A 27,080-nucleotide genomic window follows, 5' to 3' on the forward strand; every position below is an offset into this window, starting at 1 on the left:
CCAGAGTCAGTACATCATTAATTGCAGACTGATGTGTATTTTATTTGGACATGGTACGAATGTGAACAGAACAGCTTTTCTCCATTTTTTTTAATGAATCCAAGCGGTTTTCCCTTTTCTAATCGTAAAAACAAAAAACGTTTTTTACCCAGTAATTTTGGATCTGGCATCGGTATTGTCCCGCGCTTACCAGAAGGCTTTGGGGGCATTTTGCGATTTGAGGCTGCAGCAGATGGACAGGCTGGGGCAGCTGCCTGTCAATGCTGAGGTCCGGCTCATCTCTGGAGAGCGAGACGACGCTTTGCACCCAAAAACAATGGCGACATGATAATGAATGTGCTGTATCTGAGTCAGATCAGCAGGCTTCCGTTGCCACAGTAATCATGGAAACCAGTACTGTCTGTTTCATGTAGAAGAGCAATGCCCTACCCCCCAAAAAAGCCTGGAGAGGGATGAGTGCCACCAGACTGTACTTGCCCAAGTGGTGCCCGGACGACCTAGGTGAATAAGGGATCCATGACCCAAACGTGAACCGTGGATGAATTCTTCAAGTGAACTTGTCTAAAAAGGTGGGAGCATTTTATGTTCTGGCTGGTTTGTTCATAGTTCTTAAAGGGGAAAGTCTGTATTATTTGAACACTTGATGTTACGGTATTGAATCATACAACTGAAAATGAGTGTCAAAATAACACGGAATAATACAAAGTACAGGGTTTTACAGTAACCAAACCACACAATTCTTTTTCTACCATGACTTCTGGACTAGTGGGAACAAAACTAAACTTGCTTTTGTTTAAGCCACACTGGATCTAAAGCCACAGGCTTCAATAACTATTAAAAGAAGTAATTAATGTCCATTTCTTTTAATTTTTAGATCGGCACATACGTCCATCCACGTGCGGAGTTTTGCGTTTACACCTTAGGCTGCAGAGTGCCAACAGCGCTTTGGCTTGGCACACTTGACCCAATTTTAGCTGCGTAGTTTTAGAGCTTTGTTCCGAGTTGTTTCCTTCTTATGTTTTCGGATCATGAGGACATTCAAAGGGTGATTAGAAAGACAAACACAAATTTACCACTGTACTGAAAGAAAATGCGACTGAGGGCTGCATCACGTAAAATAGTGTGAGATTGCAACTAAGACATAGTTTTTGTCTTTTTGTCAAAGGCATTTTCCACAGTTTTCTACTACTTTGCATTCACTTGTCATTGTTCCTCAAGGATTTAAAAAAACTCGATTGACGCAGATGATACAAAAAAATAATTTCTGCGTGCTCGAAGCACAAGAGATATCCATCTTACTCAACCTTTTGGAGCATTTAAATAGGCAAAGTCCTCTATGAAATACATTCACTGACCTTTTGCTACAATAACCCATTTGGAGTTACTTGAGAGTGTTGAGGCCCATTCTGGTTGTCATTTTTGTCCTAAATATTGGTTTCAAAAGGACAACGAATAATACATTTGTTTCCATTCAAATGGGACTGGTCTATCTATCCACTAATTAAAACCCTCTGGCAAAAAGAGTCACTGGCAGTGAACCGCCACTGCCAACTATTGTAGTGGAGGTGTAACAATATTTAAATAGTGTACTAAAACAGTCCTGCTTTGTAAAGCCATAAAAACCCTAGCCCTACTTTCACATTTGATAGATTTTCTACTTTACACTCATCAGGGTGCAGTCAGAGAACGGTCGTTGATTTTGTTTTACCGAGGAAAGATGTATTTTAAATGGAGTTGTACAAGTTGTGAGTCATTTATTATGAAGAAAACTCCAAGATGTTCAAACAGAAATCCTCCATCTGTTCGTTAAACTGTCCGTCCTTCTTTCCGTCCATCTCTCTCTCTCTCTCTCTCTCTCTCTCTCTCTCTCTCTCTCTCTCTCTCTCTCTCTCTCTCTCTCTCTCTCTCTCTCTATCTATCTATCTCTCTATCTATCTATTTCTAGTTAAACTTATCTGTAAAATACTTTTTAAATCCTGATTTGTGTGCGTGTGTGTATAGCGTTCTGGCTCTCTGGTGGTTTTTCCACAAATCATAGCCCCAAGAACCTCCCCCAAATAGAATGCTGTCAACACTATGACCGGCAACACCGTGCCATTATTCTTGTGTACCATATATCAAATTCCTTAATGGAATAAATTAAGTAGTACTTTACTACCCACTTAACTTCACCACAGGAAACATTTGCAACTTTACACTTTTCTTTTTGCAGCAAAAATGTACAAGATGCTAATTTAAGGCGTGAGCTTGCTGGTATGGATTGGTTTGAGAGTGGCGCTGTGTTTGTTTTGTGCAGTAACCTGACCTATTTTGACAGGCCAGGATAAGCCAGAGTAAACGGCGTTATCGCTCCGCCGAGGTCTAGGCGCAGAGTCGGCGGTAATCGTGCAGTGGAAAGACCTGCTAACGTTTCACAAGTGCTTTGGCAACACAACAACCAGCTGTGAACGATCTGGACGCCGGCCAAATTGTTGACAGAAGAAAAAAACCTGTTTAGTGGTGTTCCATTCTGGACTTTGCTCAAATTGCATTTGAAAGAAGCATTGTCTTTGCAAGTGTGTGTGCTTTCATACTGTTTATGTATGTTTCTTTCTATCCTTGTTCTTGTATGTACTTTAATTTTGAGGAATATCCAATCAGGCTGCAATATAAATTTTAATGTTATAGCTAGCAGAAGGTTGGCACGATGATTGACAAGTTACAAAGTCGAGCTCATGGTTCTGGGTACAAATCCAGCAACCAGTCACTCACTACACTGTGTAGAGCAAAGTTTTACAACTAGTTTGCTGTGAGACGATGTGTGCCAGCAGAAATTGGCATTGTTCCGTGTCTTTGCTTTCTTCCATTGATCAGCCGCGTAACTGTAACATTCATCCATATCAGTACATGGTATTATATTATTAATCAAACAAGTCACAATATAAAAGAGGTATAGTTGAAGCATTTGGAAGGTTAGATGTAATCATTCTTATTTAAAAAAAAGAATATCCTTCAGACCTTGCATTTGTCAAAGAATGGGATCTTTTAAATGACCTCAAACCTTTGAACCGTAGTGTATAATGATAGGGAACAACACTACTTAAAAAAATGTATCCCTTTGTGAGTCTTGCCCCAATAAGAAAAATGGTTTTCATAAAGCATTGCTATCTACTGCCCTCAAGGCCAATGCTTAAATAGCCGGGTGTATTTGAATGTACTTCTGTAATGTTACTTTTTTTTCATGTATCTATTTTATTAGTCAAGATATTTATCTTGAAAAAAAACTACCCATGTTACATTCTGAGTTATTCAATGCTTTATAAATGTAGAGTAGTGTCCTTGCTCCCTGGACATTCAAATAGAGAAGTAGCAATTGGACACTACTCTACATAACTTTAGTGCTTTCAAAATAGAAATAATATATTACTTTTATTTAATCCCTTATGTATTGCGAAGGTATCAGATTTGAGACTGTCGTTAGTTTAATTTTTTTCTTCCTGGTCCTGCCCCTGGCGGCCCACAACTCGAAAAGATTGCCTGCCCCGGCGCTAGTAGAACACGTTTCTTAGTATCTATTAGTCTTCTCTTTAAAATGTACCAGTACTTACACATTGCCCTCCACAAATCTCTTTTGAACCATTTTAAGACAGTTCAATAATCTACGCAAACTGTGCACAGTGCATGTCCGTGCAAACCCCTGGTCTGAAACAGAACTTAGCACAGGAAGGAAGTCACAAGACGATGGCGGGGCTTTCAGAAGCGGGCTGCAGCTGTTGAGGAAGCCTACGCATTGTATGTTGTCTTTTCCCCTCCCCTCTGCTTATGTTCATTTATTCACTTAGACTCTCCTGCACAAGACACAAATTATAGGGCCAGCTTAGAACTGCAAACAGAAAGCGACTAGGAAGGAAAAGAAATCAAAGTGGACATAAAATTTGACACTGTGACAAACGTAGAGTTAAACGCAGTTTTTATAGGGAGCACTATTTATGGCACTGAAAAAAACATAACAAGTGATAATGTATTTGAAAAAATTGAAAAATTGAACATTTACTTAAAAAAAACTCTGACTCAATTTAGATTACAATATTACCCGACATACCTGTTATATAAATAACATTTCTTTGCTTTTGCTTGTTTGGTTCTAATTTAAAAACAATCCAAGGGATACGTGAGGATCAAAACCATTCATCACTAAGTTATTATTAGTGGATACTGGTGTCTAAAAGCCGTTTATAAACCAAGCCAATTACATAAGAAATTTCTAAAATATTGATTTACTTTTGTTCAAATATTAAGAAAAATAATAATGTCTGGATTTATATTGGTAGCATTAAAAAATAGCAGTATGTTTTTATACTTGGATGGGGGAGTTTTATTTATTCAAGAAAAACAGAGTTTTTTTAATTTTGTACTAGATTTTAAAATTATTTCAGAGTAAACCCAAAAAAGGTCAATATTATTATTATTTTAACATAATTAAAATGAGAATTGTCCTTACTGTCATTGGTAATAAAGTGATGAACATTGTTTACGAGATTAGACATGGCGCTCAGGATTAAAACGTAATAACGACTTTAAAGAGAAAATAAGATACAAAGAATTTTGAGGTAAATGGAAAAACTATTTACAAGGTAATGCATGTACACCAGCCTAAGTTGAAAGTTGTAAGTGTAGGTGATAAGTATTATTTGTATCAATTATCATTATTACAATTATTATCATCATTATTTTTAAGATGAAATATTAGTACCAGGGCAGCACGGCAGCGCAGTGATTAGCACAACTCTCCTTTGTGGAGTTTGCATGTTCTCCCCGTGCTGTCGTGGGTTTCTTCCAGGCACTCCGGTTTCCTTCCACATTCCAAAAACATGCAGGTAAGGTTAATAATTCCAAATTGTCTCTAGGTGTAAATGAGCGAGTGAGACGTCTGTCTCTATGTACCCTAGACTGTCTGGCAACCAGTTCAAGGTGTCCCCTGCCCACTGCTCAAAGACAGCTAGGATGGGCTCCAGCACCCCTAGCAACCCTACTGAAAAAAAGCGGTGCAGATAATGGATGGATGGTCATTATTACCAATTTTGATTTTTTTTATGAGATAACAAATCAATTGATTTGGCTTTTTCGTGATTTGCCTGAATAAAAAGCCGCAAAAAGCCTACTCTCTTTTGGCACTGGTTTATGTATTATGTGTGTTGGTAATTGACTTTGTAAAATTTCTGCAATACACCATGCCTGGGGAAAAATGGAGAAGGGGATCTTCGAATGGTTTGAAGTCTATAGAACAAATGGATTTGGAGTGTCTCGGCAAAGTGTTTGTTTCCAAGCTTATCATATTGCATAAACCGAGAAATATGAAGGTCTCACTGTTTCTACATGCCGGTGTAAACATTTTATTTTATTACGTGGGTATTTTAAGGCAGTTTAAGGGGGTCGGGTTCTATGCGAGTATTACGGTAATTTGTAACTAGATAGTTACTTTCAGAGTAACACGCTACTTTTTGGTGTCAGTAATCTGGGGGATAACTCAATACATTTTTAAATGAAGTATCTTGTAACTGTAACTATCTACTGTTTTCAGTAATGTTCCCAAAATTGGAGACTTGGTTGAAACCCACTAAAATATTGGCCAAGCGGCTAACCAAAAGCTGGGGAAGGAAAAAAAGAAATAGCGGATTGCACACGGATTATCAATGGAGGAGATGCTGCACAGGGAAGAGGACGTGGTCGCAAACGCAACTTTGAGACACGATGGGACGGCGCAGACTTCCTCCTCTCACCGCCAGATGTCTCCTCCGTATAATTAAGAAGAAAAGGTCTGTTGGCACGCCTGCCCCCCAGCTGGGGCTCCTCAAATTTTGCCCAGAAAGTGACCTGACGTTTGAGTACCAGTGAGAAAAGAAAAAAAATCCAGTGAATGAGAGGCAGAGATTAGTATTTGGTAGCGGGTGAAGCTTATGCTGGATCCATCTGGTGAGCCGTACATCGGAGACGTAGCTTAGGTGGGGGAGGTTGTTGGGGGATTGCGGCCAGAGTTCACGGGGGGGTTGGTTGCATGTAACTCAACCTCTGGCTGCAAGCCGACTATGACAGGAAGGTCACAGGGCAGCTGTGTTATGACGGCCTGCCCAATCAAAGGGGCGCCCCAATCGTTAAACACAGCAGCAGCAAATCGCTCGTCCGTCTGTACGTCTGGATGCATGTGCTTGTCCTACCTTAGGTGTTTGGAACGTATGGCTCGCGAGCCAGATATGGCTCTTTTCATAAGTACACCTGGTTCACTGTTAATGGTTCCCTTAACAATTTTGGTTGTCGGGGCACCACGTAGGATACAACTCTGGACAGTTTTCTGCAATGGTTCCTTGCCCTGTTTTGGGCTGTGGCAAAATTGGCACCAGTCCGTTCCTCGATGTTGTTGGCACACTTTTTTTTCGGCCTTCAACTCCTCTTGCCCCCTTGGACTGTGGCTTGGAGAATAAACCTGGCCAGTACACCTGATGATCTTGTGACCTGACCATATTACTGCAGTTTTTGTCTGCACAGGGTTGACAACAGGTTAATGTGCTCTCTGATGGTGTTGTGCACTGTTTCATCTGTCACAGGGGCTATGCAGCTGATGCCTAGAAGTTTCCTTAAAAATGACATCTATGCTTGATTTTTTTTTTTGAGCTTTTTTATGAGAATCAATGTCTCGCAAACATAGCGAAAGATGGAGTTAAGACTGGTGTTTTATTTTATTGCTATGTTCTTGTCCTTCCAGATGGGTTCAGGTCTGGCAAGTGCAGCTGTGGTTTGAGCTATCCTGGCCATGGTTTCTGACCCTTCTTTTAAAATGACTGCTCCAAGATGTTTAAATTTGGTGACAGGTTCAAGTTTGGGTGGGCTCCAGTGTACCGCCTATGCTGTCAGGCATGAATGGGGCAACTACTCATAGCCCAAGCTAATTAAAGTGACTTATATTTACACCGACCTTAGGTAAGTCAAGTAACGATAAAAGATATAATCAACAGAGACCTCATATATTAAAAGGAGATCTCAAATTTGATTGAAATGTTGTTATCCGTTACCATTAGTAATGTTTTCGTAGTGTACCCAAACAACCTTTTAATAGTACAAAAAGAAACAGAACACAAGGTTCAGGTTTTTGTGTCCTTTGGTAATCGCACCGTCACCGGATGGCGTCAAAACGAAGAAAAATATAGATTTTTTTTTCTTTTTCAATTTCAATTTCTTGATAACAATTGCTATGATAATTGTGGTCCTGTCTGTCATCTATGCTGGCTTGTGTGTTCTGCCTGAAGAGAACAATGTCTGAAGTTATGGGGTGTGGCTTAAATAAATAAATAAATATATATATATATATATATATATATATATATATATATATATATATATATATATATATATATATATATATATATATATATATATATTGCTTTTACGGCTCTTAGATTTGAAAAGGTTCCTGATCCCTGTCCTACCTCCTTGGCGGTGGGGGGTGATGGATGCCCCTGCCCGTTGTCCACACGGAGCGGAGGCTGGTGCAGCGTAATGATGTCATCATCTTCTGGGGGCTTCCAGATGTACTGCTCACCGTTTCCCATGAACACTGGCTCCTGACAATGAGAGTTGAATTTTGAATGTTTGCAGTTGACAAAAACTGGTAGCATGAAACTTTATCTAAAATTTACAGTAACCGATTTCAGAGTTCTATCCGAATTTTAGTATTTCTTATTACAGCGTTCTACTGGAATCATCCAGTAAAATATAGTAATGTTTAATTATACAGTATAAAACCATTTCTATTTTAATTCTGGTGTTGGGCCAATGACAACATTTAAGACTGTAGAATTAACACAATTCAAGTCAAGTCACATTTTTTGTATAGGCCTTATTCACAAAAATGTCTCAAAGGACTGCACAGGATTACAATCATCATTTGAATCAGTCACTATTGGCTAAAGTTATTCGGAGGTAAAGGGGGCGGATCCTTTTTATCATTTACAGGCTCGCATAGGCTAAAGGGGCAAAACAAACCCAGCAATTGGCCGAAAAAGATGTGTCAATCATCAGTTGAATCGATCACTATTGGCTAAAGTTATTCGGAGGTAAAGGGGGCGGATCCTTTTTATCATTTACAGGCTTGCATAGGCTAAAGGGACAAAACAAAGCCTGCAATCGGCCGAAAAAGATGAATGTGAATAGCATGTTGGGTAGAACTATGGCATAGAGTAAACAGTATTTTACTATTCTTCACTGTATTTGTAAATATTTTACTCTCCTGGATTTACTACACTCACGGATATAAGAGGACCATGGTTGCACATTATTATTGAACACAACGACTTCGGTGAGCTACTCCGGCTACATATTTTCCTAGTATCTTGTTTCAGAGTGATATTGATGTTTCTGTGATGGGTCTTTTTTTAAATTAAACTCAATTCCAAGTGTTTATTGTCATATGCACAGTAAAGTTGCGAGCGAAAAAGAAAATAGAAACTAAGGAATGGTTGGCATTTCTTGAATCCCAAGACTTTAACCTTCCGAATGATATTTGGAACGATGCATTTGAGTGACATCGTACGGACACCGCATCCGCACGTGTCTACGACACGTATTTGCTTCTTTGCAAGCTTTCGGAATGTTAAGGGGGTAATAAGTTTGACTGAACTATCTGACTGTTTTGTCGACGTTCCCATTGTAGCGCCTTATAATCCGGTGCGCCTTATCTATGGAAGATATAGGACCAAAAACTATTTTTTGGGGGTGCGCCCTATAACCCGGTGCGCCCTATAGTGCGGAAAATACGGTAGACCATCGCCTGATGTTAAACCAATTCATAACTTGACTTGGGAGCGGCACGGCTGATGAGTGGTTTGCGTGCCCGCAGCACAGTTCTGAGATCATGGGATCAAACCCAGCTAGCAGCCTACCTGTGCGGGGTTTGGTTGTTCTCCCCATTCTTGCATGTGTTGCACTCAGGTTTCCTCCCACATTCCAAAATATTCAAGTCGGTTAAATTGTCCCTCGCTGTAAATGAGCGAGTGAGTTGTCTGTCTTTGTGTACCCTGCGACTGCCTAGCAACCAGTTCATGGTGTCCCCTGCCAGCTGGGATGAACTCCAGCACCCCTGCAACTCTACTGAGGATGAGCGGTGCAGATAATGGATGGATAACTTGAGTTGGCTTGAAGGAAACATTGGATGCAACTGGGATGCAAGATCAGTGATGTATCTCGAGTTTATTGATTGTTCTGGGTTTCGAGACTTAGTAAATTCAGGTGGCCTGGTGACCCAGCCAAGGTTGATAACTCCTCGGTTCGCTTCCCATTAGCAGCCCACTGTCAGAACCAGAACAGGAGGAAGACCCAGATGCGTAACCTTTCGCACACAAGCTTTATTTTACGGGAATGGGGCAGTCATGCACGTTAACACAAACGGCAGTGATTCGGCGATGGAACAACAGGAAGACAGAGGCCAACGAGATCGATACCAGACGGGGTCGATACTGGACAGGACGGGAAAGACAGGATCGACACCAGATACACGAGCAGATAACGGACAGACGAGATAGATACCGGACAGGACGGGACAGACCGGATCGATATCAGATACAGGAGACTGGAGACAGATATCAGACAAGACGAGACAGACGGGATCGATACTGGAAACTGCAGACTGGCAAAAGATATCGGACAGGAAGAGACAGACGGGATCGATACCAGACACTGGAGACTGGAGTCCAATATCAAACAGGACGAGATAGACGGGAACGATACCCGATACTGGAGACTGGCGAAATATATCAGACAGGATGAGACAGGTGGGATCGATACTGGATACCGGAGATTGTAGCAAGGTATCAGACAGGATGAGACAGACGGGATCGATACCAGACACTGGAGACTGGAGTCCGATATCAAACAGGACGAGATAGACGGGAACGATACCCGATACTGGAGATTCTAGCAAGGTATCAGACAGGATGAGACAGACGGGATCAATACCAGACAATCCAGACTGGTGTCTGATATCAAACATGACGAGATATACAGGACGGATACCCCATACTGCGCTTCTTTCTTCATGGCATCAGTGCATTATTGGTTAAAAACATTCAGCGATCCATTATCGATGATCGCATATTGCTTCGAACTGAAACCAGCATAGTACGTTTTTGTCAAGCCTGGTGGCTTTTTCTTATCGTTTTGTCCACCAAAAGAGAACTGCACTCATGCGGCCGTGATCCATTATCTCTTATCCTGCATTGCTGCGAGTGGGGACAGCAGTAGGCACTTTTATCACTTTTATTGGGAAGAGGGCCATAATGAGATGCATGGTTCACGCTGAGAGAAAGGGCCAACAGAGCATTTATTTTCCCTTCTTTCGGCCCACATAAAATGAGCTGCACTATTTTGGCCACAATCCATTATCCCCAGTCAAGTATTGCTAAGATCAGAGGCAGAAGTAGCAAATTTCTGTCATTATTCCCTAATCTTTCCAGCTAAAAGGAACAGCGACCGCAATCCTGATCGATTTTTACAACTATTCCAGCTAAGGGGGCCAAGCAGAGCGGATGCGAAAAATGGGGGACGGCTACTTAGCGGATTTTGACATATCGCAGGGGGTTCTGGACCCCATTACCACAAAAAAGGAATGATTACAGTATTAAAATCAACCAAAGAGTAGGGATTCATATAAAAAATGAATTTCAACCTACTTCAGTTAATATTGTTGCAAATTGAACACAAACACTCCATCATACTGTAAGTTATTATTTTGGTTAAGTCTTTATCCTGCAAACAAATGTCCACAAATATAACTGTAATACTTCACAACAATTTCACTGCTTGAGTTACAACTTGGCGATGTCCGCTGTAAAATTTCAAGCAAATCAAATCAAATTTATTTTTATTTTGGTGTGACCACAAAGCCAGCGGAAAAGCCTTTAACGTACTTTTGCAAACAATTATTTTTAAAAATTCCAATGATATCATGCAGACTTTAGTTACTTGACCTATCATGCCCAAAGTGTTAATTTTATGTCTCCAATTTAAGGTTTTTGGTTGATTAGCTGCCGGCAATTGCACAGGACTATAAACCAAGTGTAAAACACGACCGCGATCGATCCAAAATGTATTAACCCCTTACATTGGGCACTATGTAGTCAGTGACAGACTTGCTGTTCTATTTTAATCAGAGGAGGCGCATCAAAGACTGAATGTTACCTTTACGCATGTGCAGTTCGAGAAATGCTTACCAAAAATGAGTCATTGATCACACCTGTGGACCAGGAATTGTCTATATATTCCAGTCCCACCACAAGTTTGTTTCTTTTTATCTTCTCGCGTAGGTGGTTGCATACCGCTCTCTTCTGCTTGGAAATATTGGGTTGTGCCTTCCCAGCGGCTAGTTAGCCCTGTGATGGTTATGTCAGAGTGGCTTGTTTCTTACCTTCCAAAGGCTGAGTTGGGTTTATTTGCCTGCCGCCTTTACGTCGTGCTTTCTTTATTAGTGTTTGCCAGCTTATCTGGTAGGTGATTGGCACCCTGAGTGAGGGTGAGGCCTGGGTGGAGCTCTTGGGCCCCATGCTTTCATTGCGCTGTTGCAAGTTTTCGTCCGTCCGGTCGACTTTGATGTGGTGGCTTGTCTGGAGTTACTGTTTTGCCTGGCTCTTCCCGTTCAATTGCGGGGACTGTTTTGCCGCCTGTGCCAGCCCCTGTCTTTGGAGATGCCCTGCCGTTGTCACTTCTTCGGCTGCCCTGGCTGGGATGTTCCTGAGGGTCATCTGTGCAGCTGCCTCTTGGGCATCGCCTTGCACTTTTGCCAGGTTCTACAGGATTGGTGTGGCCTTCACACACGCCTAGCGTTGTCTTTGGTTCAGCTCAGGCTACTCTGGTTTTAGTCATTCAATGGATGGACGAAATGGAATGAAAGTTACAAATCCAACTACGGTTCTATGTGTCCCTCGTGGGGAAAATCTGAAGGAAACGAACCACTGGTGACACTGGAATTTATAAACATTCCTGGGGTACAGGTGTGATGACTGAGTGATTTTTGTTACGCATTTCTCGACTTGCGTATGCGAGAAGGAGTTGAAGCATTGCCTTTGGAGGTCGTACAGGACTCATAGAACCGTAGTTACATTTGTAACTTTCGATATATTCGGCAGAAGTCAAAAACCTAAGACAAGCACACACGTGAAGGCAGCTTGGTAGCCCACCATGTTATTACATAATACTGTCTTTCTTTTTACTCTTTGCAAGCCTGTAATATGCCAATACAGTGTAGCGCAAAGAATCAGAAAAATGCATTTGCTCATTTTATGATTCAACAATGCAAAAAAAAAGAAAAGAAAAGAAAAGCAATATAAAATTGTCTTTGTAAGTCAATGATTTATTATTATTATTATTATTTAAACAATCAACGTGCCGAGGAAGCATGCCAGCAAAAGCATAAAGAAGCCTCAAGGGCACTAACTCAGTTCGTCATTGTTCTCGTCAGAAATGGAAAAAAACAAACGACAAGCCTGTCACCCAATAGCGGCGTTTGGATTTATTTAACGGACCCGCAAGGGAATAGATGAGTTAGAACCAGAAAATGAATTACCCTTTGCAAATAGTTTTTGCGTGTGAACAATAACCTAGTCAAACCTCATATTGTTAGAATATGATATAATGAAATTGTGAATGTGTTTAATTGCTGTTAAAAGTGTCAATAAAATTGTTCAAACCTCATATTGTTAGAATATGATATAATGAAATTGTGAATGTATTTAATTGCTGTTAAAAGTGACGATAAAAACTCATATTGTTAGGGTATGATATAATGAAATTGTGTGTTTAACTGCTGTTAAAAATGTCGAAAAAAATTGTTAAAACATCATATTGTCAGATATAACGAAATAGTGAATATGCTTAATTGCTGTTAAGATTGTCGAGAAAATTGTTCAAACCTCACATTGTTTATTTGCTGTTAATGGTGTCAATAAAATAGTTCAAACCATGAACTTCAAATGTCCAATCAACAATGACCACCTAATCAAACACAGAATTGTCATGCAATTTTTAGTACAATTTCTAATTTATTTTCTGCAGATTACCCAAAATACACAAAATAAAAAGGGTGTTTCGTTGTCGTTTTGGAGACGTGATAAAATCATGTTCAATCTTTATTATATTTGTCTAACTTAAGTTTTATCTTGCAGTGTGGTTATAGTGACGACCTTAAATCAATCAAATTCGAACATTTTATGAATTCTTTAACGTGAACTAACATTCCACAATTTTTACTACCGGTCACTTAATAGTTCCATTACATCTAAAACAAGATCATTTCATGTACTTGATCAAATACAAGCAATTCTTTTCACTGTCATTATATGCTGTACAGTATTAATGTCATGCAGCTTTTTAGTGCACAGCACCCTCCAGTGGTTTGTGGAGAGCCAGCCACTGGGTTTGGACAACTGACTTGCACATTGTATTTTTAAATTATAAGAAGTTTTATTGTGTGTGTTACCTTTGGGAAATTGTGTAGGTGAAAGGGCTCCAGTGGCTTGCGCAGAAATTCCTGACTCCGCTGAATTTGCGGCGCAGCAGTCGAGGGAGAGTCGCTGATACTGGATTGGTCTGACTGGCTGTCTGCACCGTTGTTTTCCTTTCTGCTCTTTTTGTCAACCTTTACATGAAGAAAAAAATGAATAAAGCTCAAGACAAAGCAGTACCTAAAGTCAAAATATTCATGTATTGTTGGACTTTGGTCCTTAGTAGAACTTTATACATCAACAATAATCGTAGTCTGTCTTCCTATTCCAATATACAGTGCAAAAGGGACACTGTAATATAGGCTGTTCCAAAAGCCTTGGGATCATTTTGACATTAAATATTTTGGGAACTCTTAAGGATATAAAAATACATCCGGTAAATTCACAAAGCTTGTAATCTCAATTTTTAGTGCTGTAAACAAACATAGTTAACAAAAAGTTAAAAAGACAATATGATTACAAAAACACCTAAAACGTATAGAGAATAACAAATTTAATTTAACAGGAACAAAGTCTCAAAACTAAGGAATAAAAATGGGCTTTAAAAATTGACAGTGAGGGAGCCGGTCTGATGTGCAAGGGCAAATCATTTCAAAATTTGGGAGCAGCAACAGAAAAGGCTTTATTCTCTCTGAGCTCACTCTTAAACCTTGGTACCTCCAGTTGCAGCTGATCGGCTGATCTGAAGTACCGAGCAGGAACACCTAAGTAAAACAGCTCACTGACGTAAGGAGGGGTAAGGCCATTTAAAGGTTTAAAGACAAATAAAACAATCTTAAAATGAACCCTGAAATACACGGGCAGCCATTGAAGGGAAGCCAGAATCAGTGTAATGTGTTCCTTCTTACGTGTGCCAGTTAAAGGTCGAGCAGCACCTGCTGTAGGCCTGAGATGGAAGACTGGCGGATTGCATAATGCAGTGTTAATGGTAATAGTCCAGCTGAGATATGATGAAGGCAACAACTTATGTTATATGTGCCTTCAGCTCACCCAAATCTCTTGGAAAAGGGGGCACATAGACCATCCATCCATCCATTATCTGCACCACTTATCCTCAGTAGGGTCGCAGGGGTCCTGAAGCCCATCTCAGCTGTCTTCGGACAGTGGGCAGGGGACACCCTGAACCGGTTGCAAGCCAGTCGCAGGGCACACAGGGACAGACAATTCGCTCGCTCCTTCACACCTAGGGACAATTTGACCGTTCAATTAACCTGACATGCATGTTTTTGGAATGGGGGAGTAAACCGGAGTGCCCGGATGAAACCTATGCAAGCATGGGGAGAACATGCAAACTACACACAGTAAGGTTTGATTCCATGACCTCTGTGCCGCGGACGCCGTGCCGCCCTTGTTATATAATTTTGCTCCTTATTTTAAATATTAAATATTTAAATATTTTTAGAGTACAATAAGGAACGTTATAGTCAAAAATAGTACACAAAAACAGGCAAAAATGTCTACTATTTCAGTTCATTTTCTATTTCTCAATATTGTTTTCCTCATTTTCCTATATATTGATTACGTCTTTCTAAAAAATTAGACAATACATACAAAAAACTAGAAGCGTTATAATGAAAAGTCTCTGACATGGTAAAAGTGTCAAATAGGGCAGATAATAGTTCTTTTTTGTTTTCCCATTTTTCTATACAATACTGTAGGTTTTACTTACTGTCTAGTACAGACCTGGGCACTCCGGTCCTGGAGGGCCATACGTCCTGCCAGATTTTGAAGTTTGCTCTTCTTTAACTCAGGTGATACAAATTATAACCTCGTTAGCAAGCTAGCAAGTGCTCGTTAGCGATACTGGTGATTGGAATCACATGTATTGGATCAGAGAAACCATGAGAAAATCATGCAGAACATACGGCCCTTCAGGACCGGAGTGCCCAGGTCTGGTCTAGTATCATAAGAATACTTAATAATAATAATACACGAAATGTGTAAATTCCCTGTAATTTCAGATGCCAGATGGGTTAAGATGATTTAACTTTTAATATGCATAACTTATATTATTTTTTGTATACATGAAAATATGTGCATACTTTCTGCCATTCGTCAAATAAGATCCATTTGTTGTCATGGTAATTATCATAATTGTTATTTCAATAGCAAAATAAGTGAAGAATATATCAAATAAATACTGTGCAAACAATTCATTTGAGTAATTTTGTTTACCAATGGGGTAAACATTTGTTTTTCTTCCAACATTCAAATTTAAAACCAGTAGCCAATTCTGCTATGTGAAGCCCTGCAACATCCAATGTATACGTTAGTGATAAAATGAGAAGAAAATAAGTTGCAGTTGAGTGTTTTACCTTCCTGAACTTGTGAATCGAAGCATATTCGGTTGCCACGGGTTCTTGAGAGGCCGGAGAGTTGACTAAGGATAGGGGGGAACCATTGACCCCGTTTACTCCGTTACTTTTGCCTGCCATTGATACGGCAACGGTGTTCCCTCTGTCACTCTATAATTAAAGAAATGAAAAAACTTGTTTTTCAATCACTGTGCTGTAGCCCAGTAAATAAATGTCGTACTGTGCTGTGGGAAATTATCCAATTTGTGTGCCTGCACGGTCTAGCGTTCATTGGGATTTACGTTTGCTGGAGATGCAACGGCACCGACTGGTGGTGTCCCGCTGGATTTTTTTGTAATGAAAGGAATGTGCCCTGGCTCATAATATGTTGAATAAACATTATAATAATTAATAGTTGGGTGGTTGCTATCCATTTTAAATTCAAATATTTTGACTTAATGTAAAACAATGTTTTGTTTTTACAGAAACAACAGATAAAATTTAGCTGTTGCTAAAAATAAACTGTACTGTAAAACGTCATTACTTTGCGCTTCTTACTTTGCGCTTTATATTTTGCGCTTCTTTCTTCGCTGCCTCAGTGTATCAAGGGTTGGAAAATTTTACACTATTCATTACCCCCGATCACGTTTTGCAACGAGCGGGGGCAGGAAGAGCACATTTTTTGTGGGGCAAAGTGGCTGTTTTTTACTGTTACTGTATGTCCACAAAAAGGGTAACTGCACTCATGCAACCACTATCCATTATCCCCATTCCCAAAATTTTGCCAATGAGGACCAGCAGGAGCCACATTTCTGTAATTGGCATACCATTCCAGACAAGGTTGTGGACAAGATCCATTACCTCAGGTTGACTTTCGCTAAGAACAAAGGCCAAAACACCAAATTTGTGTCATGCACTTTTTGCCGTTCTTTCCATCTGAGATTAACTGCACCCAATCCATTATCCCTGGTTGAATATTGCTGTGATCCATTATCCCAGAACGACCATGGCTGACAGTAACAGCCAAGAAATTTGTATCATGCGTAGCTGCTTTTTTTTTCTTCTGTTCTTTCCACCTAAAATGAACTGCAACCGTGCAGTCACAATCCGTTTGACATTTGCTGCGAGCATAGCGCATTTTATACATGTAGATGGGTTACTTGATGGATTTTTGCATATCGTGGGGGGTTATATATATTAGAAGACATGCAGCTGTAGATATGTACGTACATTTCCATTGCCATTGCGGCCTCCGTTGGCATGAGTTGGAGGGCTTTGGGCGGCCCTGACTGTAGTTAAAGTGTTTGCAGAAATAGGCGGGGCCCCGGCGGGTGCTTTAGGGCCTGCATCAACGCTCTCATACAAGCCGTCATCCACGGCCTGCATGGGAGCGCCGTTACTTCGCATCCCCACCTCAGTGTATGTATGGTCTCGGGTGTCCCCTCCTGCTCCAAGGTCCCCTTCGTCCCCTTGCCCGGACCCCGGGGGACTGGTGGGGATCTGGGGTAGTTGGCGGCCTTGCGAAGATCTCAGGTCCGTCTGAGATCTCCGACTGTGGAGGAGGAGAAGATCCATGCTGGCTGGACGGCTTTTACTCACGGCTGCAAGGGAGGAGAGAAGGATAATGTCAAAAGGCAATCAATTGGACAAAAAAAATGGCAGCGCGACTGTAACCCCCAATAAAAAGCGAGTTAGAAATAGATAAAATGATAATTCAAAAATAAATAAAATGTGAAAACGTGATTACAGCCCTTTGAGACTATTTGTGATTAAGGGCTATTGGAAGCACATAGTTTATTTAACCATATTATTCAATGAAATAAATGATTTTATTCAGCAAATAACATGTATATTTGTTATACCCCAACTCAATAACGTTTTGTAAAAAAATTCATCATGGTTTATCTTCAATGTTTTCCATTTTCTTGTCCATTGTTCATTAAATGTATTTCTATTGTTCGAATAAATTGTGACTCTGATGTTTCCTCTATTCATTTTACCACTCATCTAACCTAGAACTAGTCCATAGCTTTTCTTCCCTCTGCCTAATAGCATAGACGCTACATGACTTACAGTTGCCGTTGCAGGGGAAGCGATTGATCTCGTGCAGCCTGGTGTCCGATTTGCTCATGGAGTTCAGTTTGGGATGCCGAAGCGTACCCTGCTGTCAAACACAATGTCGAAATGTCAGTTGAAAGCCGGTAGGGTTTGGAATCGTTTCAGAAAAAGTGAAAGCGCATCTGACCATATTGACTGATGTGCCTTTCTCTCCGGCCAAGGGATGCTTACTCTTGCCTTTTCTGATGGAAAAAAAAGTCAAGAATTTAAAGGGAGCCCCGCTGGAAGCAGTCTACATTGCAAAAAATTCATTCTTACCACATTGGCACAAAGTTACAGTGTGTAATATTTAGTGCCGCCTTCTGGTACAAGAAAACTTTTATTCAGTAAAAACAAAAACAAAAATCATTGATATAAATAATGGGTAAACATGCCTGAACTATTGTACAAATATTAAATTGTATTTAAAAAAATCCTAAGTGAAGACATTCGTATTTCTTCTACATAGTGCGTCGCCACCATGTTTGTCTGAAAACTTGCTGCTACGCTGTGCTCCGCGGCACTTGTTTTCGTTCACATTAGATAATAAAGTGGCATTTAGTGGTCAAATATTACACACTGGCACTTTAAAATGAGCAAAACAGAAAAAACAATTTGTAATTTTACACAGTTTTCTTATTTTTACTTTTATTTTAAATGTTGCTTTCTTATTAAATAATGAAAATTGTCTTAAAATGCAGAAACAATATATTTCTTTCTTTATTTAATAATTACTTATTTGGACCAAGATGAGAAAAATAATATTCAGATGAGAACAAATATAGAGACAATACGCAACAAACTTAAATTTGTATTTCAGATTCAATTGAACATTATTTCAAAAAAAGTAAAATAAATCCAATCATTCCTATATATTTTGTATACAAGACTAACCTAGATAACTTTAATCAGAGTAAAATACTTGTGATTTGTATGTAAGCAACCAACATTTAGTCACATAAATGTAAAAAATATAAAGAAATAATTTCCAATGATTCTAAACTATTTTATAAAGAGTTTTTTTAATATTTTAATAGTTATACAAATTGAAATATTTGAGAAGCACACCTATATCTTGTATATTATAATCTAACCATTTAAGTGGAAGCTGTTTAAATGTATATACAATTTCTTTTCTAATATTATCATAATAATAATCCGCATCATTATTATTGTTATCATCATCTTCATCATTATCACTATTTTTATTATCATAATTGTCATTACTTGTAACCTATTTTGTTTGGGTAAATGTGAAAAAGCCAAGGAAAAAATGTTGTATATTATTTTTCAAGGTTTTCTTCTCCCCACTCTTTTTTAAATGGATTCTTTATCCTTTTGTTGTTTTTTTTCTTTTCTTTTTTATGATGATATACTCAACATAACAATGATGACGTACAGTGAGTGTTGTTTTGCTTCGTGACAATACATTTCGCATTGTTTTTTCAATGAAATGATATTTTCTTCTGGTCGGCTCAATAACAAATAAACGGATCAATCAATCTTCCGATCAATCAACCAATCCATTACGGTAGCGTTTCATTTTATATTCATAATTTCAAATAGCTGCGAGGCAAAATAAAATACGAGTGTAATAAAAGCATTTTTTCAGTCACAATTGTTTTTCTTTTATTTTTTGCAGTACATGTGTAATAAAAAAAGAAGTGTGAAGCAATTTGAGAATAATATTGATGCTTATAATGAAACCTTGTTCCGGGTTAAACATCCAAAGATATACCGGACAGGCTAAACAAGTTGTTTTTGTGCTTCTGCCTACCGCTTGCCGGGCTCTATATCAACAGTTCCTGAGCTCCAACCTCTGAGGATTTACAATGACTCTCACTTTTATTAATAGACCTGTGCGTGTTTGGAAGGGCTAAAGTCAACAGAAAAGCATGAAGGAGTTTAAGGCTTTAAATGTTGTGAAAAATTGTTATTGCAAAATCAAACATCTGGTTCACATGCAGGCAATAATCAAAATGGAAATTTAATATTGTTATTATCCTGATGATGTAAAGCCTGGGTTAGTCCAGGGTTAAGGAACATTTTTGACCCAAAGAGCCAGTTTTTTTTTTTTTTTTGAGAGAGCCACACCTTATATTTTAGGACAAATTCAACAAAACCGTCAAACTCACTCTCCAGAAAAAGGCTTATTCTTCTGTGTGACATTGGATAATTTGATAAAATCTATAAAATATAATATTGCCAGAGCCTGTGTTCCATATCAATATGAATATGCTTCTTAAAATGTGTCTCCCTCTTGCAGTTATTTAAGAGTTAAGGCTCATATTGACCATCATTTTTGTTCTAAATGATTGTTTAAAAACTAGGTGCAAGCAGAGTTATTTAGTAAAAATGTTTCCAAAATATTGCAAACAAGGATATAAACATATTTACCTTCAGTGCAGCCGTCACTGGGCGAGAGCACGAGGGGCACACACTTCGTGTATAGCTCTGCCCATTCCTACCACTCACTCAATCAAATTGCTTTGGGTGCTTTGCTAGAGTTTTGGGGTGTTTGCGGTTTGTTTTGTGGATTTTCGTATTTAGGTTTTTCAACAGTGAATATATACTTTAATGAACTTCCATATAAAGGATTCTTAAGTGATGTACAACCAAAACAGGATCTGTTGGTGTGACACCTGATGTGTGAACTGTAGTACAGACTGTGCCCCATGGAACTAATTTCCCTTTCTATACACTGACAGTTTCACTTCATTTCAATTGGGCTGTCTTTGAATAATCTGTAACAGCGTTATTATTTCACCTCTGGCAGCCCACGCAGACGAGGACAATAAAAATGGTGACCACAAAGGCCGAAGCGGCGGCGATGGCGCCCAGCAGCAGCAGATTTTTGTACGGGGGCTCCTCCAAATTTGACTCCTCGCTGTCAGCCATGACACAAGATGTTTCCGCCGGCGCCCACTCGCTTCCGCTTTTGGCTCAAACTCCTAGCCCGGCTCAGGAGATCCTGCGGAGACAGAAGGAGGAAGAAAGATGCGGAAAATGAAAGGAGGCAGAGATAAGACACAAAGAAGGCGCAGACGGCGAACGGCTTTGCGCGCTTGGCCCGCCGCTGGCTTTCTGTCACTGTCGCCTCCTGACATTTGTGTTGCTATTTTTGACACTGACAGAGAAAAATTCTCAAAAAATAGAACAGGTAGTGAAGATGTGCATGCCGAAAAAGATAGAAACGGTTTTACTGACACTTTTTTTCTCCCTGTTGTTAAAAAAAGATCAAAGTTTCGCCATGCTCGTTTGAGACGTCAAGAGATTTAGCTGCAGAACTAACAGAACTCCCCAGAGTTTAGCATTTCACTGGCGAATGGCTCATATAGCCTGCGTTCAGATCCATTAAAAGTAATTTGACGCACTAGTTTTATTTTTTTTATCTATTCCTCTAAACCAGGGGTTGGCAACCCAAAATGTTAATAGTCATACTGGACAAAAAAACAACAAAACATGTTTGGAGCTGCAACAAATGAAACGCTTTATACAAACCTTATTAGGATGAACTGTATTGTCTTTATTGTCATTCATATCAAGGTGGTAAATCATTATATGCAACGAGATTGGAAATGGCACCCCAGGGTAAAACGTGATAGGCTTAAAAGAGAAAAAAGAGAGGATAATCGTAGGCAGCAGGGATACTGGTCAATAGCCGGGACGGAAGAGCAAGGGCGGTATCGAGTCAGAAAAAAAGGTCGGCAACAGGTATCAGGCAGGAAAAAGGGCATAACAGGTTGATGGGCCGGATGGAAGAACAGGGCAGAAACGGGTCCAGAAACAGGTATGGAGCTTGCCTAGCTGGGAGCATAGGTTCGCAAACGGTCTGACAGCTTCATCTTGGAAGGCAGGGGTTTAAAAAGAGTCTTTGAACCAATCAGCGCTCAGGGCTGTTGGCGCCAATTGGTCAGTCACAGGTGCCCTGAATCAGCTATCATGACACACTTACAATGTAGTGCTTGGAGACTAAAGTGCATATATATATATATATATATATATATATATATATATATATATATATATATATATATATATATATATATATATATATATATATATATATATATATATATATATATATATATATATATATATATATATATATATATATATATATATATATATATAAACTGGGACAAAATCTTCGTAGGCTAATAAAAACAAGTAAAAATTGTGGGCTCGCGTCTAGAATTTAAAAATTTTGTTTTTGATCCATAAATGACTAAAAATGAATATGAAATGACTGAATCGGCCACCAACACGCAGAGACACGCCCACTTTCAGATGTGCAGCAGGCGAGCCAGCATACGCAGACATAACCTACTTTCGATTTTGAATCAAAGGTTCAAAAGAAGGCTACATTTGCAGCAGACGCAGGCTCAGTGTGCTGGCGGTGCCTTAACATCATTGATGTTCACATGGGGCCTGGATATTGCTGTGGACATTTTTAATGACGATACTCCAAAAATAAAAAAGTCATGCACAGAGAGACACAAAGTGGTGCTAGAGTGCCTGCCTCAGCCTCTCACGGAAAAGTGCTCTTAAGTAGTAGGTTTTTTTTTTTTATGTTTACTCTATGTTTTTTGTTTATGTTTTCAATAATGATTCAAACAAATACCAAGTCAACAATGATCCTAATCCGTCAAGGCTGTGGAGGTTGTCAGCAGTATCAAGTTCCTAGGGGTGCACATCACAAACAAACTCACCTGGTCCGTGAACACTGCATCTCTGGTTAAGAGGGCACAGCAGCGCCTGTACTTCCTGCGGAGGATGAGGAGAGCCCACCTGCCCCCACCATCCCTCATCACATTCTACAGGGGCACCATAGAGAGTATCCTGACCAGCTGTATCTCTGTGTGGTGTGGAGGCTGCAGCGCTACCGACTGGGGTAGTGTGAGGAGGGTAACGAGGACAGCGGAGAAAATAATCGGGACTACACTTCCCTCCATTCAGGACATTGGCCAGAAGCGCTGCTTATCCCATGCTAAGAACATTACCGGGGACCCCTCTCACCCCCATCATGGACTATTCACTCTGCTAGCCTCTGGGAAGAGGTACTGCAGTGTGCGGTGCAGGACCACCAGGCTCCGCAATAGTCTAGTCCCCCTGGCCATTAGACTGTTAAATGGTCAATCTAACATATAGTTAACTTAAATCTAAACGGCTGCTAATTTGACTTTTGCACTAGTGGCAGTTTTTTTATAGCTTGCCACTCCTTGCACATTTGATCTCTGCACTATTGCTACTTACAGTGTTATTACTTACAGTGTTATTGTTTACAATATAATGGTACTGTGTACCTGACTTGTTAACCTGACTGCCCATCTTGCACATCTGGTTAGCGTCTCTTCTTGCACTATCGGCACTATGGTAAATAACACAATACAGCTTTATTTATATCTGTACACTGAAGGTCACTGAGGGAAACTGTGGGAGTCGGATCCATCGACATTTCGTTCTGTATACACGTGTACTAGAATGACAATAAAGTAGATCTGAATCTGAATCTGAAGGGGATAACAAATGCTGAGATTATGTTCATGCGATTCATTAATGGCGCCTAATTGGCCCCGCCTGTTTGGCGCCAGCTGCGGCTCGTTGACTGATTGGCTTCCCTCCTATTTAAGCTCAGTGCTCTCACTCACCTCTTGTCAGTCCGTCAACGAACCTCTGCACCCGCAAGGCGTGTGTTTTGACTCTGCCCGTTATCCTGTTTGTGTATCGATAGTGTCTATTTCGTCCTGTTTTGATATCGGTCTCGGGTCTCCACTGTCTGGTATCATTCCCGTATATCTCGTTCTGTCTGATCTTTGTCTCCAGTCTCCTATATCTGTTATCTATCCTGTCAGTCCCGTCCTGTCTGGTATCGACACCATCTGTCCGATATCGGCTTGTGTAACTGGTATCAATCTCGTTGGTCTCTGGCGTTTGTATTAATATGCATGACTGCCCAATTCTCGTAAAATAAAGCTTGTGTGAGAAACGTTACGCATCTGGGTCCTAATCCTGTTGCAGTTCTTGACAGACTGCTGAGTTGCCTATGGATCTCTTCTGAAAATAGCTCACCAGTGCTAGGTCATTTTTATCTTCTAGTAAAATGCCTTTTTTGATTGGTTGACTGAGTCTATCTAACCCTCTTCCTCAACCTTGTAATAACAATAATAATAATAATAACAAGTTATATCTTAAATTAATTGTAAAAACACTGAAAAGTCTTACATTTTATTTTTTCAATAAGAAAATGCTTTATACATATAGTATAAGGACATCTAAAATGATCAAAATTTCATTTTGAAAGATAACGATTTTACATACAGTATCCTACTACATTTTTCTACTTGGACGTGTTGAGGTGTGTTTGTTTTGTTTTCACAAGCAATACGGTCTTTTTCATCTGTATTAGTTGCGTTTTACAAGGAAAACAAAAGTCTAAATTGTTGGCTAAACAAGCATGTTATTTTTTGGGGGAGGGGGTGGCGAATTGGTCAAAAGAGCAATGTGCGATTCAATAACTGAACCACAAAGCAAGGACAAAACAGTGTCAACATTTCATTATCCATTTTGTCTTTTTTTCAGTTGACATTGGTGCTGTGGATTGCTCTTCCCCCTGAGATTCGATCTGAAACCTCAGTGGAAATGTTTAAATCTAAACTTAAAACACACTTATATTCTATAGCATATGAATAACCTATATTTTATGTTGACAATATCTGTGTATCTGTGTATTATTTGCCCTCATGTAGATTTTAGATCAGGTGATGGTGTCATAATATTCTGTGGTTTGCAATAATCTGTGGTCTGTGCAGCCCATTGAGACTCTTTGTGATTAAGGGCTATACAAATAAACATAACTTCACTTGACTTGACATTTGAAGAGACAGTGTTTAATTTATAGTGCCTCCTAGGGGAACAAAAAAAACTCTAGTAAAAAAAAACAAATATTCAATGGAATGATAGGCAAAAATACAAAAATTATTATAGCAATAATAATTTTTATGTTTTTTTTTAAATCAGTTTGAGGAATTTGTATTTCGTATGTTGCTGCCATTATTGTCCGGCAGGATGCCGCCACACTGTATTCTGTGGCACAGGCTCTTGTTCGCGCCGATAGAACAACTAGTGGTCGAATATTACACTTTGGGGTGTCATGATTACTGTTTCGGGTCACCTGCGGCTGCCCCGTTGGCGCCAACAGCCACGGGACCTCATTGGCTGTTGGACTCTTTTTAAACTCCCGTCTTCCGAAAGGAACCCGTCAGACCGCCTGCTCTCAGCTAGGCAAGCTTTTGTACTCTCCGACATTATCCTGCCCTGTTTTCCTGCCTGATACCTATTTGCCGACCTTTTTCTGGACCCATTTTTGCTTTTGCTCCTCCGTTCCGGCCATCGACCTGTTTTGCCCTGTTTCCTCACTGATACCTGTGGCCGACCTCTTTTCTGGACTCGTTTCTGTTTTGCTCCCCCGTCCTGGCCATCAACCTGTTTTCTCGCTGTCACAGACTACCCTCGCTCGACACGAAAGTGCCACTTCCGCGCTTCTGCCATCTCCTACCCGTGGTCGACGATCAACGGATCGTGGATGCAAGCACTGCTCTCTTTCTTAATAAAAACTGAGTAAAACGAACGCTATTGGGTCCTGTAGCTTGTGACATGGGGCTTCAAAGGGAAAGTGTGACATATTTATTGCCTCCAAGTGCCACAAAAAACATGGATGGGTGGACGGATAGAAAAGAAGACAGAGATGGACCGTCACTACCAATTAACTCTGTGTCTCTATGTATTACTCAAAATAAATCCAATTTGAAACTGTTCGACTCTTGTCCTTGTGTACGCATATTGCACAGAAGGCTTTTCAAAAAAGCTACAATAAAGACCTAAAAATGTCAACACAGCCATTGTCGTCAGGAGGAAAATTTATCTTCACAGAAGTGCTCCTTCTGTAGTCACATTTCTATTTCTCTACGAAAACATACAACGACACAAAAGTGCGGTTTTGTAAAGAAAGACAACAAACCACGGAGTCAACACAAAGAGGTCAAAACTGTGTGAAACATTCTTGGCGTTCTGTTTCTTGGAGATAAAACACGCATCTTCCCTCCGCCCCCTGTGTCCCATTTTCCCGTTGCTTCTTCTTCTGGATCTCTTCCTCTCTTTTCTCTCCCTTTGCAGCCGGCCCAAACCCTGCAGAAATGCTTGGCGATGCACGGAGAATGAATTAAGCTGCACTTTACGGATCCGACAGGGAGGAGAGGTGAGTTTGTGAATTGCGGCCTGGGAGACTGCGAGACGTCAGAACAAATGGGCGGGATTAAAGGCCTGACAGGTGGAAGGATGCGAGGACGGAGGAGAACGCGCCAAAGTGGCTGTGGGGGTTTCGGGTTGCAGAGATGGGTTGGGTGCTCGTGAGAGATGAAGACAGTGAGAAGAGGAGCAGGGAAGCCTGCAAGAATGTTTCAAGAAAAAAAGCATGCGGCAACGAGAAGGAGGTCACTGGCGGTCCGTCGCTTCTGCCTGTTTCGTCAGCGCTCTTTGAAAAATTCAGATGAGAATATGCCAGGCACACAGAAGAGAAACGAGAGGAATCGCAAGATGGGCGCTGCTATTTAGAGAGGCGGCTGTTTTCATTCCAGCGTATGTCTTTTTTTCACAACAGCGTACGATTCAAATCACGCTCACATTCGGTAGCATAGCCGTAATGGCACGGACTGTCATTAGCGGAGGGCCCTAATGAGGTCAGTTTGAGACCCACAAAAGCCGTTCGGGACCCAAGTGGGAGAAGTGAAGAAGACCACAGCGGTCTGATGGCTAGTTAGTATAAGAGGTTGTGATGGACAGAGTACATCAAAGAGAAGCTCGGAGAAGTACGTCCGGGTCGTTTCTTTGATATTTTAATCACAATCTCTCTGTCGTTATGAAAATAGAGTAGGGAATAGAACATAATAGAATAGAATAGAATAGAATAGAATAGAATAGAATAGAATAGAATAGAATAGAATAGAATAGAATAGAATATACTGATATCAACTCTGTGAAACCCTTTAAAAAAATACATTACACATGGAACTCCAGGGTAAAACATGCAATATAAAGACTTTGAAGACAAAAACAAAATGATAGAAGACTATCAGAGTGAATAGGCAAAAACATAATTACAATGTAG

General features: G+C 40.1%; 1 protein-coding gene across 2 annotated transcripts in view; it reads right to left on the bottom strand.

Annotated features, from left to right (window-relative positions):
- Positions 1–27,080, bottom strand: part of LOC148370276 (uncharacterized) — a 78,932-nt gene that overhangs the window by 6,043 nt on the left and 45,809 nt on the right. The window contains exons 2-8 of one of the 2 annotated variants that reach the window (XM_088332759.1): positions 20,682–20,885; positions 18,063–18,117; positions 17,891–17,978; positions 17,048–17,418; positions 15,839–15,988; positions 13,499–13,657; positions 7,461–7,595 (exon numbers count right to left, since the gene is read on the bottom strand). In XM_088332759.1, the coding sequence (XP_088188885.1) occupies positions 7,461–7,595; positions 13,499–13,657; positions 15,839–15,988; positions 17,048–17,418; positions 17,891–17,978; positions 18,063–18,117; positions 20,682–20,812 (1,089 nt within the window). In that variant the 5' untranslated portion in view covers positions 20,813–20,885. Of the gene's footprint in view, positions 1–7,460; positions 7,596–13,498; positions 13,658–15,838; positions 15,989–17,047; positions 17,419–17,890; positions 17,982–18,062; positions 18,118–20,681; positions 20,886–27,080 lie in introns of both variants that reach the window. The other variant, XM_088332758.1, reaches the window with a different exon arrangement.

Source organism: Urocampus carinirostris, chromosome 3, assembly GCF_059441175.1.
Source record: "Urocampus carinirostris isolate Australia breed hairy pipefish chromosome 3, RoL_Ucar_1.0, whole genome shotgun sequence".
Classification (NCBI taxonomy): domain Eukaryota; kingdom Metazoa; phylum Chordata; class Actinopteri; order Syngnathiformes; family Syngnathidae; genus Urocampus; species Urocampus carinirostris.